This window comes from Pundamilia nyererei, unplaced genomic scaffold (assembly GCF_000239375.1).
Source record: "Pundamilia nyererei isolate P.nyererei 1_Seehausen unplaced genomic scaffold, PunNye1.0 scaffold00128, whole genome shotgun sequence".
Classification (NCBI taxonomy): Eukaryota; Metazoa; Chordata; class Actinopteri; order Cichliformes; family Cichlidae; genus Pundamilia; species Pundamilia nyererei.
Window position 1 is genome coordinate 891,728 of NW_005187529.1, and position 20,102 is coordinate 911,829.

The window sequence follows — 20,102 nt, forward strand, 5'->3', positions numbered from 1 at the left end:
TTTTTTTTTATCATGTTTCTGTTCTTTCTTTCTCATCCCAGTTCAGCAGTTAACTTATACTCATTCACATAATTGTTAGCAATTACAATTTAATTACCTTCACATTTGGGAATGAGTCCACTCCACATCACCTTGCCTTCTTCCAGATGGCATGTGATGGTGTCAGCTCCCTGTGTCTTGATAAAGCCATCCTCACAAACAACAGAGATGGAGCTCCCCAGCTGGAAACTGTCCCCAAAGCGCCTAGCGTTCAACGGTATGCCAGGGTCAGGGCACTCATTATGCCCAAAAGCTTGTAATGAGAAGAAAGGGAACAAGATCTAGTGACAAATGCTCTTGTGTGAATGAGAAATTGGGTCTTTGAGTAGTAGAGAGATAAGGGAAATGGATGTAGCTGTCCGTAAGAGAGGAAAAAAGAACATACAAAGGTCTGCTCTATACACGTAGGGTTGACAATAGCCTCTGTCTTTAAAGCTTGTTGAGAATTGCACCGGAGGAAAAGCAAAAGAATTACAACGGCACTGCATAGGCAATAAGGCATCTGAGTTAAGCACTACCTCCACAGTACTAAATGGCGCTTTTTGTTTATAAAGGTACTATTAACCTAACTTATGCTGCAGCTTTTCTGCTCAAATCTTGACTGGAAAAGCTGTGCTAGGGTTACACTTATTAAAACTCAGCTGTAATCTGCCAGTGGTTTTATTAACCTTTTTTTTTTAAATATTTGTTGTCCATTGCTTCAATGAATTGTAATGTGTCCTTGTGTGTTATAAAAGATGCCTGCCAAGAAATTATAACCATTATTATCAGGAAAAAACATAATTTCTAAAAGAGCAACAAGGACGATAATAAAGCTCTGTGACTGAGAACACGCTCATTCACATAAACTACAGGTTCTGCTAAACTTCATTCCTCTTCTATTAATACAATTAATTTGCACAGTACGCTTAGTAATTATTTTTTGTTTGGTTAACTGCGTCTAAAAATTGTACAAATTTAACAGGTCAGACAGACCTGAGACACCACCAAAAAAATCCCTAACCATGAAAGGTAGAGGGTGAATGCATTTCTCTTTCTTTTAGTTTCATTTACCCATTGATCAGCCACTTACTGCTATAGGTAATGTTGAACCCTCGCCCAGACATCGAGTGATCGGCCTGAAACTCGAGCTGCAAAACGTTGCTATTGGATGTCAGATGGGAAGGAACTTCAGCCCCCGAGAAGCGTCCCAGTATTGTGGCTCCTGACTGATCCCCATCTTTGATAGTAAGAAAGTCGTAAGGAGGCTCCAAATCAAAGTCATTGAAGGCCAAATGGATCCTGGAGCCAGGCTCAGAGATAATCAGCCAAACACAGTTAAGGTTGTTCCCGTAGCCTTCTGGATAGTCTGGAGACAACACCGTCCCCATGGGCGCAGTGAAGTTAGAGAAACAGGGAACTGTGTAACAGAGAGAGCAAAAACATCAGTTATATATCCCGAGTAAGCAATTTGTTTTACAGCAACTCTCACTGGCCACACGACATGTCTACACTGCAGAATCTCCCATAACAGGACCAGGCACAAAGATCTCTACAGAACAATGTCAGTACTGTATAAGTAGCTCAGCAAACTGGAGACAGGTTTACTCCCAAGGGCGCTGAGTAGCTTGAGAAACATGAAACTGTAAGCAGGACGGAACAGAGAACTGTACAAAAGTACAGACATATATGAATATAGGTGCATAGGAATACTGCACACTGTCCCAAAGGAGGCAGTTAAATCGAAGGAACACAAGTCTAGTTTTTTGTTATGGAGATAGGTTAGGAATGTTGTAACTACAAGGAGAGGGATGCCTTGACATAGGATGATAAACAGTAGAGTGCATGTTACCTTCTCCAGTTCAGATAAATAGTACAACAACAACAACAACAACCACCCAAAAAAGCAAGCTTGAACAAAAACTTCCCATTTCACACAATGTGCTGTGTGCACAGCTCTGCATGTTCAGTTAACAACTCTGTAATTATTTCTCAAATAGCTCAGTGTCATTGTGAACCTTCCAAGCACGTAAGTAATTGCTTATCCGCTGTCATTAAAAACAAGTATGGGACTCACATATGCAGATGGGGATATTAGCTGACCACTGATTGTTGTTCTGGCAGGTTATCATCCTTTCCCCAATGAGCTCAAATCCAAATTGGCATTCAAAGCGTAAAACATCTCCATTTAAAAAACCAGTTCCCTCTTGATAGCCATACAGAGGTGTACCGGGGTCGCCACAACTCTCTTTGTCAATTTCTGTGGAGAAGAGAAAAGAGGGGGACGGACAGATGAAGTAAGTGAGAAAGAGAGTGAAAATGGGAGGGGGAGAGCAGAGGATTTCGTCAAGGAAAGTAGTCTGAGATAGTTTTTTTTTTCTTTAAGATTATCTGTATAGGTGCAGTTGAAGAGTGTGGAAGTTGGGTTAAGAAAGTTTTTTTAAGAAGTAGAAAGATAAAAGAGTGACAGATCGGCAGGAAGGCAGACAGGAAAATAAAATTGCTGCTTTAGTGAGAGACAGTCAGAGACAGACATGAATACAGACAGTGAGAGATGGCATCAGCACAATAGTGTGTGTACCTTTGTAGTTGATCTTGAATCCAATTGAGCCAACACTCTCATCAGACTGGAGGTGAAGCCACATCTGATGGGACATGCTGACAATTAGGTCTGGGACAAAGCTCCCAGTGAGCCTGCAGATAAGACAAACAAGCCAGTGTGGGATCAAAATTCACTATTGAGAGATTTCATTACACGTTAAGCAGATTAGAGGACAAACATTGTTATACGCAGATAAAAAACACAAGTAACTTGAACAAGTAAGCCACACTTGAAGTGGTGGAGTCATTTAACCGGTTCAAGGATTCTTTTGTTCAAGTATTTCTTTTAATGTCGACTCACAAAAAGATTTGGAAAGATTTGACTGCAATATTATGCTAAAATAATCTATCCAATGAAGTAGTTTATGAAATACTTACACTTGAATGATCGTTTTAGAGTCACCTACTTCCCCTCCATCTCCAATAGTTAGGGAGTCATACCCAATTTCTAGGTCGAATTCTTCAAAGTTGATCTGAATGACCTGTTGTAAAATACAAAGTCACTATGACAGTCTATGATTGGCCGTGAATTTGCAAACAGCAAAGCCCTCCTTACACCATTCAATAACATTTGAGAACACTCTACTGAATGATATATATAAAGTAAGCCAGCGTGGTATATTGCAGATAGTTTATGTACATTTGCTGAGAAGTCAATTTTCTGTCAGCAGGTTGTTTTTTTTTTTCAATACATTTCAACAAAACCATGAAGCTGAAAGTCGCCATTTGCCTGTGGAAGCTGTTTACACTAAAGGGATTCAAACAGAGAGGTCTCCTGACAGACATTGCTAACCCCGCCAGTCAATGTTATTCATTGCGTTCATTTAAATAGGCCAAACCCTCTCAATCAGATGAGCAGTTATTCTAAAGATTTATTACCAAATAAGCCACCATCTAATTTTTATGATATTCATAACATAGCTGCTCATTTCCATAACTTGCCTTTTGGGAAAATGTTGCTGAAGATATTGTAGCTAAACTGCAAAAGGCAGGCCTACACAGAGAAACTCCATGTAATGTCATATACATTTGCACAGGAGGACAGCTCAATGTTTGATCAAGCAGAGCTATAAAAGCCGAAGATGCTTCCTTCTATTTTCATAATTCACATAGCTGCTATAACATACAATATATTCTGGTACTTTAATCAAATATCCATAAACTACCAGAAAACTTAAATCAACAGTGGCGTTCGGGGGAATAGAGGGAAAATATAAAACACAAGTCATATCGGATTTTTGACTTTTTATAGGAAAAGGCTTGTAGAGTGAATGTTAATGGGGATGTGCAGCATAGACAAAGAACACCGCAAGCATCCTTCAGAGCAATATAGAAACTGACAGCAGCATCACTTCAGAACACAAATCGAATTTTAAGAACCAATCAGAGTAAAGCAAACTTAAGCATATGAAATTATTAATTGCCTGTCTGCATTTACCCTTGAGATATCTTTGTCGGCTGTCACTGGTGAATCTTTTTACCCCCTTAACAAATGTACATAGAGTCACAAAAGATGACATTTTTAAAGATCAAACTGGCAACAGCTGCTTACACTAATAATCATGTCTGCTGCAGAGGCATTACACAAACATGCCACATTATCTCAGCCTGCACTTTGCCTGCACGGATTAGTGATGAAAGGAAGGATGCCGTAATGACACCAGTGTCACATCTGTTGATGACAACCATATGATGGCCGCTTGCTCATCCATAGCCTTCGTTCTTTTGGCCATGGGTTGGGCAGCGTCTGCACAATATGTATGTATAACAGCCTCATTACGACACGCAAATAAGCATAATTACCATAATAACACTAATGGACCAAGTTTCAGTGCCAAGTCAATGGCTTGTTTGCCTAGGAGAGTGCACAGTGGCACAAAGCTATGGCACTTGCCAGTCCTAGTGAGTTCTGAATGAGCGTCAGTTGGTTAGTTATTATTTATTAGCAGGAAAGTACTTAGTCGACACCCCTGTGTATATGGCTCACTGGATAGAATACCAATAGAAAGACAAATTTATGTAGGAGAGCAGTAATGACCATTTGGAAAACAGCTTTGACCTCTTCACTTTGGGGAAAAGCTGGTCTCAATCAATCATTATTTCTCCCCATTTCCGTGACCACAGATGAATGAAGCAAATCGCTAGGCTGCCAACAGCCACAGTCAAGCTGGTAATCTAGTGAGAACCGAAATGCCATCCACTCCTGCAATGTGCATTAATGACAGAAAGTAAAAATGGAAATATATGCATATTCTATGTAGCCCCTCCTAACTTGGATAACCCTGGAAAAAAACAGATGCATATAAAACACAGATCCAAAAATTCCAAGGAAATACGTCGACAAATGCTCTACAGGGAAGGAACTATTTTCACAGTACAAATGTAATGGTGCTCAGGAGCAACAAAATAATGTGGTTTTTTTTAAATAAAACTAATGAGGGAGGTGCAGTGCAAAGAGATTACTCAGAGGTAAATTTTACAAGTGTTGGTCTACTATTTATTACCTTAATGGAATTGCAGGTTGGCACTACACAAAACCTTTACTCTTATTATTGCAATCATGAGCCTCACTGGGCTTCTAATCTTGACCTTTTGTCTATTGCATTTATATTTTGGAAGTAACTGCTTTGTTCCAATGCGGCGGTGAGCAGAGAAAGGTGAAAATGCATAGTTTTTGTGATTTACTGTATCAGAATTTACCGCTATTTTATTAACACAGAAAAATGCGGAAAAAAGCCAAGATAACAAGGCTTGTCACTACTGAATCCTCACCTCAAACATCGACTGCTACGGTTACCATTGTAACAGTAGTGGTGGATGTTTAATGGACAGTGTACAAGTTCTCCTACCTTGTTCGGATCACTGGCAGTGATGATCCACACACACTGCGAGTTACTCTCATATTGGATAGGAAAGTTAGGGGATGTAAACGTCCCCGACGGTCCCTGTAGATTCGACCCGCAGGTTTTCACTGCAACAGTATAAGAGGAATATCAAAGCAGAGAAGATATACAGCCTGTGTAACTTTTTTGGCACTTTAAATGTTTTGCTATTATCACTGACTTGTCTGAAGTGCGTTCTGCAGTATGACGTGACATAATAACACCCAACGTACACGAGCAATACAGAACCATCGTGAGAATCATGAAGAAAAAGGAGTCCTCCAGCACAGTGTGTGATCCCCACTGAGCCCCGATCTTAACTGAGACAGCTCAAACTTTTCTAGTTCATAACGTTCTCCAATCTGGAAGGCTGATTTAAAATCTCTCAGTAAGTGTACCTTGGAGAATTGGTGGAGCTTTAAAGGCAAAAAGGTCAACCCAAACATTTTCATTGTACTTTCAGTGACCAAAAATTCAGGCCAAACGGCATTTTTACATATTTATCATTTTATACTTGTCTGTGTATATAGAAAAGATATAAAGATCTGTGCTGGACACACAGCATAAACATCACTAAATGACCCATAAAAATTAATTTCAACTTCACAATAAATATTGATGAAAGTGGCGCTCAGAAGGCAGAGTAATAACTTGTGCATTGTAATGTGACTGAAAGGTAATATATTGTTTGCACAAGTAGAGAGGAGGTCTATTAGTCACATTTCCATTAATCAAATTCTAAAAGGTGCTCCAGGTATTATGAAACACAGAAAAACAGTGAGGGCATTTTGGAATGGAAAAGCAGAGTGTAGCAGAAGAGGCTTTCATACATAATTAACAGCAATGAACTTTCCTCTATCTGCATGGAGCATATATCCAGAGGCACCGCCTTAATCAAACAGTTTTATTAGCTCATCGGAAGCCCCGCTCACCCTTGCAGACGGGTCTGTGGTCGCTCCAAGCAGCGAAAACTTCGGCAACGCGCTGGCAGGTAATCGTTTTGGAACCCTGCAGCACATGGTCTTCATCGCAGGTAAATTGAGCAGTTGCTCCGATGCTGAGAAGATAGCAAACACCATTAACGCCCGAAAAAAGCAATCAATTCCTCAAAAATGACTCCTGATGAAATATCAAATTCATTATTTGTTTCAGGTCATTCATTTACAAAGAAACGAGTATATGATGCAGTAATGCGAGACAATGACAATGGACTTGTACTGTCACAGGTGACTACACTGGGCTTCCCTATGTACACATAACAGGATAAGACTGAAAAAAAAAATCAAACCATGCCACATAACAGAACAAAGAGACTGAAAGTTGATCATATTATTTTCCCTGTTATCTTTTTCCTATGCTTGCTAAATGGGCACTGAGACTAATTAAATTGCACAATATTAACAAGAAGATTATAGCCAACAGACTGAGAATCTACTAAAATGACAGTAAATAAAGCAAAGAATGTTTGAAATCTGCAGCAGGTGGAGAATAAACTGGTTAACACTAGTTTATGTGCACACCTGTTGCTGACTTAATAGATTGTGACAGTAAAAACTCATGACATACAGTCATGTGGCGCAAGTTATAATACTGAAAGCGGAGCACTCATTTCAATATCCCTCAGCACACATCTGCACATACGCTACGTATCCTTCACTCAAGCTGCAAAACAACAACTCACCTGAAATCGGAGCCTATCCGTTTGCCGTTTTCCGGCTCCCCTGGGTCAGGGCAGTAATTAGACACCTGTTTGATTCCTCCTTCATTCACTAAGCAGAGAAGACAGGGACCAAGAACACTGTGAGAGAGACACTTGAATTGCTAAAGCCCAGTGTATTCAGACAACAACCACTGCAACAGCAAGCACCTGAATAGCCGATAACCCTGCATGTTCAACAGTTTTTGCTTTCACGAATCATAAAGTTCTGACACATGACGGTTTGACCTCATCTCGAAATGTCAGAGACTTTTAACTAACAGCTTTTTTTTCAGTGCTGTTGTGTTTTGTGATATTACAGTGAGTGGCAAGGGTAAACGCAGCACTCTTACCTGAGCTAAACAAAATAGAGGAAAATCTATCTGGATCCAACAGGCACTAAGAGGATTAAATAACCTTCAACTATCACTTGCAGGAGCAACAATAATCACTCAGTCAGACTCTCCATACATAATAATAATTTGCGTAGACTAGATAAAGCCTTGGAGATATGGCTTATATTGAATACTGCCTTTACCATGGAAAGAATGCAGAGAGGCGATTTAGAGGCAGGAAAACAGCTTGTGTGTTCTGACTTAACAAGCTCACGTTCCCCTTACATTATGATCCGTACATCAATGTCTGCATGCACTGGAAATTAAACTCATGAAATATGTAGCTGCATAATTATCACTGAGGTCTGCTGCAATGTTTGCAACAAGACATCACCCCAAACACACACAGAGACCCTTCAGTTTTAGCGTGCGGCGCTCTAATGGCATGTTGCTTGCTTTGAGGAAGTTCATTCGTTTTTGAACTTAATCGCCACAGGTTATAATGTCGTTATGAGTTCAATTATACGGAGTAAATCCACAAGGCATACAGTACGGAGCATTCTCCTCGCAGTCTCTGAAATGATATACAGTATTGTCTCATAGAAAAGACTTGAGCTCACTGCATTATTCATGTCTCCATGCAGTGCAGAATCTATGACACATAAGGCAATAAAGATTACAACCTGTTATCATCTGAGTGTTTAGCACACTGTTGAGTTAGAGGGAATTCTACTCCAGATTTATGTTAATGACAGAGCTCCGCGAGCAATTAGAATGCATTTACTTCGCTCTAAGTGTACACAAATCATCTGACAAGTGAGTGGTCACTCAACCTTGACTACCGCTATATGTGTAGATCACATAGTGCATGGGCTTAAGTCTGTGTAATGTGTAGCTTACATAGAATAGAATGAGACAGATGGAGTTTTGTCTGACAGAAGCTGATCATGTTTAGTGGTTTGCTGCAATATACCTAACTAGGGCTGATCTAGCTCAGTAAGTTTCTGGCAGGGGAGGAAGTCCTGGGCAGCAGGGGAAATAGGTCATCAGAAAGAAAAAGAGACTGCACTTCTGCAAAATCTAGTACTGTAGCTTAATTCCTTCATCGAATGAGGCAGCAAAAAAAGGGGGGGGGAAGCGACAAAAAGAAAACAAAGACCCAGAACACAAGCCCTCCATAAACAAAAAATCCAAACAATGAAAACAGTTGCATAAGAAAAATAAAAGACTTACTCAAAGACAGTTTGTTAGTGTTGTCCTTTCCTGGTAATAATTTTACCCCTCTGGATTTAAGCTCTCCAGAGCTTTTCACTGGTCGAGAGCAATAGAAAGAGTTCATTAGATAAAAGAAGTTACAGTATTAGATGTGAGAAGATACAGTACAAGTGTTTCTTTCTCTGGATAATACTTGGTCCTATGAAGAACATCAAACTGTAATTGCTTTTGCTCAGCATCATCTTATCAAAAGGCATTAGTCCGAAGGGTATGGTGCAATCTAAAGGGTTGCCCTGGCAATTCAATCAAACCTAGATTATATATTTATTTGTTTATTATGTTTGCCTGTTGATATAACTCACACATTTTAAACGGTGGATGGAAATTGATTGGTCAGAGCGGATTTAATGGTTATAGCTTGTAGTGGGGACACACACACACACCATGCAGAATCAAAAAGCCGCCCCAGGACTGCAATGCTACTTATCTAAAGAAAGTCTAATTAAACACAGCAGGGGCCAGATTGCAAACAAAAGCCAGGTGATGCAAGTGGCTGTCATCATTAACAGAACAGCCATGAGCGGTAAAATGGTGTATCAAGCAAAAACCAAGCAAAAACAAGGCTATTTGAATTTGAAAGTACTGGAGCAATGCCTCTCCTCTGAATTGCACTCTAGGTCAGCTGGTTCTTTCCACACAAGTACAAAAGAAAGGAGGGGAATCTATTTGCTGATTCGATGAGAACTAATACATGCTTTTAAGCACACTGCTCAATAAAACCTCTAAGTGCTTGTCTGTTTAAAAATATCTATGTTCATATGAAAACTCATAAAAACTGCTTGACCACTACATAGTAATTAAAAGGAGAGGACAAAGGTGACTTTTCATGCACCTGAATGAATGCTTGTCTTACATTTACAACGATTTGCCACATGCATGTTATTCAATGTTTGTATAGAGCTTTATAGTGAACAAGCAGATTTCAAAGCTGTTTTAAGGCTACACTTCGAGGTTAAGTATATGCAGCAAATAGTCCATGCAGCACATACACTGACTTAAAGTCAGGCTATAAAACAATGAGAGTGTACGAGACTATTGAGCTGTAGTATTGCGAGGGTGAGAATATATATATACAGTATTTATCTCTCAAATATTTGATTAACAAGGCGCTTTGAAGTCATTGATTTAAAGCAGAAAAAGCCTTCATGCCCTCTACAGAGAATATTAATCAAAGTGTTTGATATTCAGTTAACAAAGATCAAAAACATGTTTTGTAATTACAGTGTGTTTTTCCTACGATGAACCCTTTTGTTCATGTAGGGGGCCCTCTATTACGATGTGCAAATGAAGCAATCATGTCTTACCTTGATACTGAGCCCTGAAGCCTTTGTGGCGGTGGTTGCTCTCCGTCACAAAATGCAGTCGTAACCAGTTTTTGTTGCTAATGATGGGTGCTGGAATATTCATTCCAGTTAGCCTGTGTGTAAACAGTCAAACAAACAAGAAAAACAAGAGAAAAAATGTTGCTTTTTAATTTAATTTACTCCCTGTAATAAGTGTTAGTTAATGAGCCCGTCATAAGACACCTATTTACAGTATATACATTATATTATGTCTTTATAGGGCATTTCCATATGGATTAGGAAAACCATGAATAAAAAGCTGTAATTTTTCTTTTACGAGATTCTTTATGAGAATAGGAGATCTGCAGCACACCAGCTATAGGGATGGGCCACTGAATGAATCATCTACTACTAACATCTGCTAATTATGTCATGCCTGGAGAGAAAAACTGTGATCTTAAAATAAAACCCAACAACGAAATCTAAGAAATCTGGCAGTAATTTGACTGTGTATATAAATACATATGTGAGGGAGTAAAGGAAAAATCAGCACAAAGAGTAAATGTGAGGGTACCTATGTGCACACGTGCTGTCAGTGTGCTGTGGTGGTGTTGCAAAAACTAGTTTGCATGACTTTTCACAGTTTCTGTGTGTTTTCACTACATCTGTTTTAGTGTCTTCAGCTGGTTTTAGATCAGAGCTTTTATTCTGTGCTTGGCCACAGCATCAGGGATGCTCTATAATCATAGAGGCTTGTAGCTGCTGGACCTTTTCATTTCTCTGGCTAACCAGCTGTTTTTTTTCTATTGCTCTGTAATCACTTCACCATGCTCTGTCATATTGCAGTCAATAGCACACAATGCCATTGTAGCTATTAACCAAGGGCTTGGGACAGTCGAGCCCTGTGCTCCTAAATTGTCTCTCTCATGAAAAATAATGCGTTTCACACAAACTCACAGTTTATGTGCCTGCATGTGTGCCCACCCAGTTGCATGTCTTAAGGTGTGTGCAGTCATTTTTTTTTTATTAAGGTTTGGCTACGTAATTTCTTTGGCATTTACTACCGAGCAACCTAAGGGGCATTAATAATAAGTAAAATGAAAAATAAATGAAAGTGACAGTTGGAAAAAGAGGCAGGAACACAGTGATGTAGAAAAGTGAAAGGAAAAAGGTGACTAATTGGTGACCATTGCAGATTTAATAAATGCATTAGTAAGTCTACTTGGCATTTGATTTCTCCTTACTTTGATTACACCTCTGGTCCCTGCTGTTTAAACGTGACCTGCCTTACCTCAGACTGAAACATGTGTCAGGCAGATTACAGGCTGCTGAATGCTTTTGTTGTTCTTTGGTTTTACTTTTTGTTGATGCACAAACTAGATGAATTTTTTGAATACTGACCTCTTTAACCCAAATTATCAATCACACGGGGAGATGATGGCAGCTTCAAGAGGGAAGTTAAAGGGTGATTGATTTTCACACAAAAGCTGACCTTTTATCGCAATGAGTCATTGATAAAATGCTAATGGCACTAATATACAGGCAGAATGAAAAAGAGCAACTTTCAAACAGCTGTAGGAGAAGATTTTGCTGCCATGTTTCTTGTAGTGAAACTGCGAATTATTTAAAAAAAAAAAAATCTGCTCAAAGTGTGTAAACAAAATAGATCGATATAACAAAATTATACCCACCCAGAAGTAGCGGTGGGGTTACAAATTTAAAGCCCGTGGAAACAAATATACTGTTGTCACAAAGGGAGAGTTGGCAGACAGAGGAAAACATGATCCGCCATCAACAGTAAATCAGGGCTTAATGGCACCTTGCAGATATCTTGCTCCAGTGAGTACAGTTTTTGCAAGAATGTGCATCAAAGTCAGTAAGCCATTCTATTAAAGTTATGCAATAACTCCCTGCTATAAAAAGAAATGCAGGTACATTGTGAAAATACATTACATGTATTGTGATGTGGTTCCTGCGATGCTTGGTTTGCACACTCCCTCACCACACGCTCCAGCTGCTGTTCCCAGTGAGGACAGACACCCAAATAAACACAAACGTGCTCACAGGCTGAAGGCTGCTAGAGAAGAAAAGCCTCGCAGCATCTTAAATTTCTTATGTACCTATATGTGAGTTTTTGGTTTTAGTTTTTTTTAGTTTTTTTTGCAGAAATATTGAACATTGTATCCAACTAACATATGTATATGTGTGCAACTACTGATGAGTATATTATCTGCATTCTATTATTTCTTCCATATTTTTTTTTATTGCACTTGTCCTTGTTTGTCCAGTTAGCGATACATTTTTTAAGAGCAGCCAGATGCTTGTGCCAAATAATTCAGTGGTACTTTGCAAAACATTGATGCATGTCACAGGTATTCATTAATGTAACTGTCATTGAAACAAATAAATAACTCGGATGCCCAGTCTCCTTAAGACAGACGAGAACAAGTGAGTGCTGTACTGTTTTCTCATTCTACCTCCTCAAATACAGGCAAAGTGAAAAAGATGAGAAAATCCAACGGGGATAAAAATGGATTCCTCACATAATGCACTGCCTTTCTATCTCTGACTCACTCAGGCTGCTCATTTTATGCGATTGATTTTATCCAAAATTTACATACTTTGTATTGCTGATTTGGGGCCAAGACCTATTGTTTCATAGGTTTGCAAGGCACTCATGACTAAATGACTGAAATGTGCATGATTTGATAAGACAGTGCTGAAGGGAACATGGCAGTTTTAACAAAATACTAACTTAACAGGTCTCAGCGTGGTGGTACTTTGGCCAAACGTGGCCCAGAGGCCATGGCAATGAGCTGAAACCTCTGGGGTCTTCACTTTCTTTCACAGAGATGAGGGTTAGATGTTGGTGTACCACAGATAATAAGTGATCAAACTTATGAAAAAAGGAACTCCTGGGTGATTTTTATCTTTTCCTCCCACATATGTTTTATAAAATCTGACAACAGGGAGTAGTTCTAGGAATGTTTTATGTGATAAGGGAGAAGCCGTTGCTCTCCATCACTTCCGCTGCTCCCTCATCAGTTACAGCTCAGGAAATAAACTCAAGCAGATTGGCGCCTGTTGGCCCGCACCACACTGGTTTCTCATAACAGGATTGGTGTATAACCGGCAACTACTCACATTAATTGCTTAACCTGGTATCTTTCTCTGAAAAGCATTTAGCCGCTATGCAAGACTATATTCGGTGAACCAAGAAGGAAGAAAAAAAAAATCTACCCGACTGATCAAAGACTGTAACAGGACTCAAACTGTGAAAAAAGTAGAAGTTAAAAAAAGTAATTTAAGAGTATGCTCTATAAGCAAAAACTGTATCTAATATTTGCAAAGCCTTGGAGGTTTTATGCTCTGTGTCTACATTTGGAATAATGACTGACGTGTAATCTACAGCTTGTTGTTTTTGCCCTTTGTGAACAGGGCTGAACAATCACATTAAAGGTCAGAAGAATAACAAAGAACTGCTTTCTTTGGCTTTGCCAGACTCCACTGTTGGTTTTTGTCAGATTATTTATTTATTTTTTCCGTTTGTCTATTTTCATGGTGATTGATGTGTATCCTCAAACTTCCCCAGCTTGATGGAATCAATAAACTCATTTGCAGAAATCTGATAGAAATCTTCAATTGATAAACGGATAAAAGCTGGTAAGAGGTGTCAGGAAAACACATGTCATTCCTTGGGTCTGGAAATTGTGGATTTCCAACCATCCTGTAAGTCTATAATAACGTCTACATTCACTTACAGGAAGGTGGTTGACAACAATGGGTAACTGAGAGGTTTTTTTGTTTTTTCAGTTTATACATGTGGAATTACAGAGATGTGGAAAATATGAATTGATTTGAATGTGAATTATGTTTCTCTGACCTGCACTGTCTTGGGTATAATGCAGGACTTATCCAGGATTAAGGTTTCTAAATTTGACACTACTTTTCGGTGATCACATTTATATTCATGCTAAATTCGGATATAATAACCTAATATTAATATGTAATGCTACAGGTTCAAGGGAGGATAAGAAGTTGGATGCCATTTCAAGTCTTTCTGCCTGATAAAAAGGCTAACAGTCAATCTTAAATCTTGCAGAGTTTGAGGTTTCAGGCTCTAAATCATTGCTAAGCAGCTGTAAACCTCAAGGGTAAATTGACAGTTTACTTGTCTCTGCCTGCAGCTGGTGCTATATGTTAGGATGTTTGAGAGTTTGCCTGTCCAATGGCCTTGCACACATTCAAAAGACACTCATAAAAGAGAGCGAGCAAAAGCAATGAATTTTATAGTCACGAGAGAATCGCTCGCACTGAATCGTGTTTGTTTGCTTGTCTGTTTGTTTACCTGGCGAAGTTGAAGCCATCTCTCTAAAATTCTTGCCCCCGCTGCACTCAAGCTCACTGGGTCCCACTTGGATTGTTGGGCTTAAAACAAGAACTCTGTCTGACAGCCTCTGACATTTGTAACGTATAATAACATCATCTTGGAGTGTGATGCATGGTCACCATACACAGGAGAGAAACCGCTACAAATTCAATTACTGCTTTGTAAATGATTTTACCTTATAGAAAAATATAACATAACAATTTATACCCTTAAATTAATGTCTCAGTCCGCCCAGTATTTAATAGAGGAGTCTCCAAAAGGAGATATGTTCATGAGAGATTTTATCTGACATGTAGATATAGTTTATTGCATATTTTTAGTTATAAAAAATGTTTTTGCAACACCACCAAAATGTCATCTTTAATTTCATTTAAGCCAAAGATGTTATAATGTACAAAAATGTAAGAAAGCCCCTATTTTTGTTGGAAAATGTACTTGATTTATTAAAAAAAACAAAAAATGTTTATTGCATGAATTTAAATTATTTATTTGAAACATGGGTTATAAAAGACATGTCAGATTTACACTATTACAAAATACATTTTAATAGCATTATATAGCAGAACCTGCATTAAACTCTGATAATTAACATCTGTTAGCTTTGTAATTACGGCCTCTGTTAAACGCTTGTATTCTGAAGTCTGTTGTTTTACGAGCCTTGCTTCACTCATACTGGGTATAGAAATGTGTGACACAGCACAGGAAAGCCAGCCAAAGGAGCAGACAGAGAATCCCGGCAGTGCACAAGACGACCATGATGCAATCAGGAAAAAATAGACTTTCCAAAATGTCTAATGTTTCTTGACTGAGCTTTACTGTCTGCAATAGTTCTCAAAACTGTGTCTGAAAAATATTGTTTACTGAACAGTGTCTGATGCATACACGGCAAATAATGCAAATCCTCATCCAACAAACCTCTGCGCAGTGCATCCACACATGCTGGGTGCAACCTGGCCTGTCAGCAAGCAAAATTTGCCCCCTTAATGATAGCGGTGACTTTTCCATCTTTGCCCTGTAGATCATCATCGATAGAGCTATTATGAAGTTTAATCATTTATCCATCAGCATACTAAACCCCAATAATAACCCAGAACATACATACCTTAGCATCTTCAAGTTAAGAATTTATTGGAAATTGATAAAGATGAATAAAAATCGATCTTTTAAATGTTAATCTACAAGAAAGTTTAAAAAATTTGTATTTATTAAGTGTTTTTATTTCTTTAGCTTAAAAAAGTTTTTAAAAAAGGTAAGTATGTTCACTTTGGTCATCATCTAGTATTCAGCTGGAAAGTAGAAGCCACAAAAAAAAAACCCCACAAAGCATTTCCAGTGGGGCTCGAAACCTTTAAAAAGGAAACATATCTCTGTCAGTGAAAGGGTTAAAATTGGAGCTTTTACACCTATGAGAAGAGGGTTACGTGATGGCCTGTCAAAACACATCAGTGTCATCCCGTATCAGCTTCCTGCCACGCTCTTCTTAGTGCGTCAACATACAATACTTAGCAGTCATCACCACACCCAGAGCACCTCTCTTTTTGACTCGGTCTCTCACTGACACAGTGTTTGCCTCTCTCGCTCTCTCTGACTCAGAATGACAACTCTAAGGGACAACAAAGCTCGCTAGCTTGATGATTGATTCGATTTTCTTTGAGATAATTATAATTAACGCCTGGCAGGATCAAATAAAGCACAGGACAAAAAGGAGATGAATAACCTTAGCCTTGAGGTTAGGGGTTAAAACATTTTCATACTTCCTTGTTTCAGATTAGAGTGATTTCTACGTCAAACATCTACAGAAAACCAGAAAAAATCCTGTCTAAACAAACCTCTGTCAAAGATTTTTCATTCGTGTGCAATTTGAATTACAGCAACAGCAAATTTGTGAATTTATTTAGCGTTCCAGATCCACGAGGCATATTTAAAGTCGTTTATTTTCCCAACAACTGTCTATGAAAATTCATTAAAGGCATATTTATCACTTCTGTTTCCAACATGCGGCTGTTTTTAAAGCAACATTCTATAAAATGCAAAACTATGCACATAAACAAGGCTGCACAGATGTTTCAACAGAACATCTGTATTGACCAATATCACCTTCTTGACTGCCATCAGCTTATCCATAAATAATATCACAATCCCCGATGGCAGAGGCCAGTGTTTTGTTTTTGTTTTTACATGTGGGATCTAATTTCTTAGATCTGTATTAAACTTGTTAACTCGTTAGCAGTAAAATGGTTCACTTATTTATTTATTTTTACAGATTTCTTTGGTTGCTGGCAGAGAAGGGAGGGATGAATGGCAACAAAAATGAATAAGCAATAAGCAGAAAATGGCCAATTGGCTAAATTGATATTTTCAAGCTTATATCTCCCCAGGATTTCACAATCTCTGCATCCTAAATAACAAACCTTTGTTCCTTTGCGTGCTGTAAGATGTCAATAGGCAGCCCAGTTGTTATCAGAAGAACTAAGAAAATATCTTGAGGCGATACAGCTTCATCTTACTATGCATCAACCTCTCTTTGGAATAAACTTTGGGTTGCAAATCTCTTGCAGTCTTTACAGCTACAGTCTAAACTTATTTATTCTCAGTTCCCATATCATTTTTGTCTTGTTTATAATAAAACTTTGTCCAGTTATTGTATTGCACAAAATTGCTTAGCTGGAATTTTTTTTAAAGTGATCTGATTACTGTATTAAATGCCATTGTCGTGCCAAGTGTATGTATAAACTAAAGCTTACATTTTAGATCACCTATATGAAAAACAGAGGCTGCAAAATAGTGCAAAAGTTCATTACAGACATTCAAATCTTTCTTTTTTTCGGTATATGGCCGCCTTTATTTATGGTGGGACAGATTTCCTGGGTCAGGTTGTGTTGTTCTATCATTCTCTGTGAGTTACCCCATTAGATGTTTAAGTAGGGCAACATACTAGGCCAGGTCACAGATTTGCTTTTTTAATTCTTTACAACCTTTAGCACAAAGCCAGTTTAGCTCACTGGATTGAGCAGGCAATCCATAAGGGTAATGCAGAGGCTGGGTTTGAATCTCCCCCAAGGGCATTTAATGTGTGCCTTCCCCTGGTCTCTCTCTCAGCTCTCCTGTCTTGGCTCTGCTATCCTATTTCAATAAAGGCTAAAAGCCCCCAAAAATATATTAAAAAAGAGAGCTTTAGTATGATGTTGGCAGTGTGCTTGGATCATTATCATGCTGGAATATTCCTTTTCTGCCAGTCTTCTGGAGACTGGGAGTCATCATGTCAGCTAGTATTTTGCTATATCCACAAGCATTCATGGCACCATCTATCAATGCCATCTCCCCAACACCTTTTATACTTGTGCAGCCCCATATCATCACACTCCCACCTCTGCATGTCACTGTCAGAGCTATGTGATGTGGCTCGTCTGGTCCTCAGACAAGATACACACACACACACACACACACACACACACACACACACACACACACACACACACACACACACACACGGTACGACAGCACAGCACAACCATTTTGTATTTAAAATGCTTGTGTGGGCTAAGGCCAGTGGATGAATTTTAGCAGCCACTGCTTACACAAGCGTATGAGCTTATAAGTTAAAGGGAACACTTACCACTGGTATATCCTTCGATTTAAAACTATTCTTGGTCTGCTCCCATTTTACTTACTGACACGCACTTGCGCTGAATTCAGAAAAAGGGTATTCAAATTCCTTCCTTGCTGCAAATTCAACTGAAACTTAAGGAGCTGGTGTCACTAAATGAATTTAAATGACTTGGATGTCATTATTTTTTCAGGCTGCAAATGTTTTGCTTGAGTATTATTACCCCTGTGTTTCCCATTAGACAATGACTTTTATTGATGCTTTAGGCTTTACTGGTGATGTAGTTTTGGTTGTATGTCATACACTGCTACAGCCTACTTAATTTGTGTATTTTTGGTTTGTGTGTGTGTGTGTGTAACTATTATACACAGCTACTGTTGACTGTACTCTTGCCTGTTTCTGGTTTAACAAAAAACTTTAAAAAGTAAAATTCCGACTGGGAAAAATGACCAGCACACTGAGTTGTTTTAGTTTAAAATGCAGGTGCACTACTTTTCTGTTCATTTTTATAATTGCCCCTTCAAAACCTAAACATTTACTGGACCTCTCAGTATTTCTTTGCCCATTTTTGGGGAGTTTTTCCCTTAGACAATATGCCTGGGTTTGTAACTGCAGCTGTGGACCTGTAAAGTCTACTAAAAGACTAAATGTGATATTATTCTACAGAAATAAAAAAGGTTTTATTACTTGGTTAAGTTTCATGTCAATAAAACCTGACTTTGTACTAGCAGCCGAAATGAATAATGATAAAAGTATGTGCCATGATTTTACAGTTTTACTCTAATACTAAAGCCTGTTTCTTCTTTGCAGAAAGATAATGTGCTCTAGAAAATATATTACACACCTTAAAACTTGTGGAAACCCAACATCCAATGCTACTAACACAATCTTGTCTCACAATAATCACAGACACTTTTCTTTTAACACTTTGTCAACACCAAACATACTGTACACACCACCTGTCATGGTACGACTCTTAATATAAAAAAACGAAATGGTCATTTGATGAAATACCAACACTTCCCACCCTCATTCCTCCACGCAGGTCAACTCACCAGATGGTCGGCAGTTCAGATCCCTCGATTTCCAGATAATCTGACTTCTCCTCCATTTGAAATTCAGTAAACACTAGAGAAATAGTGTCTCCCGGATCTGCCAGGATGGTCCACTTGCACTCCCCGCTGCTGCCCAGGCCCCCAGCACCTCCGCTTCCGCCAGCACTGGGGGACTCACCACTGGGGAAATCGAAGCTGGAGATGAGCCCGCTGGAGCCCCTCAGGGTGCCACCGCATGTGTCCTCCGCTGTCAGTCACCAAAGAGAAAAAAACGGTCGGGGAGGGGTAAGAGGAGAACAGACACATGGTCTCTGGGTTATTTTAGACCTGTTTCTCAAAGTTCAGCATGAGGGAAATGTGACTGCAGGCATAAAACATCTGTACCTGTCTTCTCAGATAAATACAAACCAGAGAAGGACTGATAGAAGTAGCAAGTGGAGCTGTGCAGGCCCTTTAAACTCATTATTGTTTTCACACATTCACAAATTGTCAAATCCACTATGCAGAGCTTATTTCAGCACAACTGTGGGACTGCCGATGACAGGAATCGCCAGATTAAAAGGTCGGCTGTGTTGTGTTTATGAGGGCAAGAATCATGAAACATTTAGTTGAGTGGCACCGAGCAGAATAATTTACAAATTCGATGGGTACTAATTTCGTCACGATGAGGGTGTAATATCCTAAATATCTCCTGCGCTTTCTCTGATAGTCATAAATTCATCACTGCTCCCTCTGAACCCCACTCATATGTCAAAAAAACAAAGAAACAGAAAAAGTGGTCATAAACAGAGTTTAGAACGCTGTTAAAAAAAAAGAAAAATCCAATGTGGGGTGCATGGCACATCAGCTGAATGTTAATGCTGTCTACCATAACAGTGGCTCGCTCTCTTTCACTCCGTGTCCCTTTCCCCCACAACTCTTTCTCATATCTCTCCATCTCTCACTTCATTCCCCTCCTCT

At 39.0% G+C, this 20,102-nt stretch overlaps 1 protein-coding gene across 1 annotated transcript in view; it reads right to left on the minus strand.

Annotated features, from left to right (window-relative positions):
* The window catches only part of LOC102195523 (CUB and sushi domain-containing protein 3-like), a 230,622-nt gene that overhangs the window by 138,282 nt on the left and 72,238 nt on the right, over nt 1-20,102 (minus strand). The window contains exons 5-15 of the mRNA XM_005743207.1: nt 19,143-19,389; nt 10,112-10,224; nt 8,766-8,843; nt 7,183-7,270; nt 6,434-6,558; nt 5,469-5,590; nt 2,998-3,101; nt 2,600-2,712; nt 2,096-2,278; nt 1,112-1,438; nt 98-292 (exon numbers count right to left, since the gene is read on the minus strand). Coding sequence (XP_005743264.1) covers nt 98-292; nt 1,112-1,438; nt 2,096-2,278; nt 2,600-2,712; nt 2,998-3,101; nt 5,469-5,590; nt 6,434-6,558; nt 7,183-7,270; nt 8,766-8,843; nt 10,112-10,224; nt 19,143-19,389 — 1,695 coding nt within the window. The remainder of the gene's footprint in view (nt 1-97; nt 293-1,111; nt 1,439-2,095; nt 2,279-2,599; nt 2,713-2,997; nt 3,102-5,468; nt 5,591-6,433; nt 6,559-7,182; nt 7,271-8,765; nt 8,844-10,111; nt 10,225-19,142; nt 19,390-20,102) is intronic.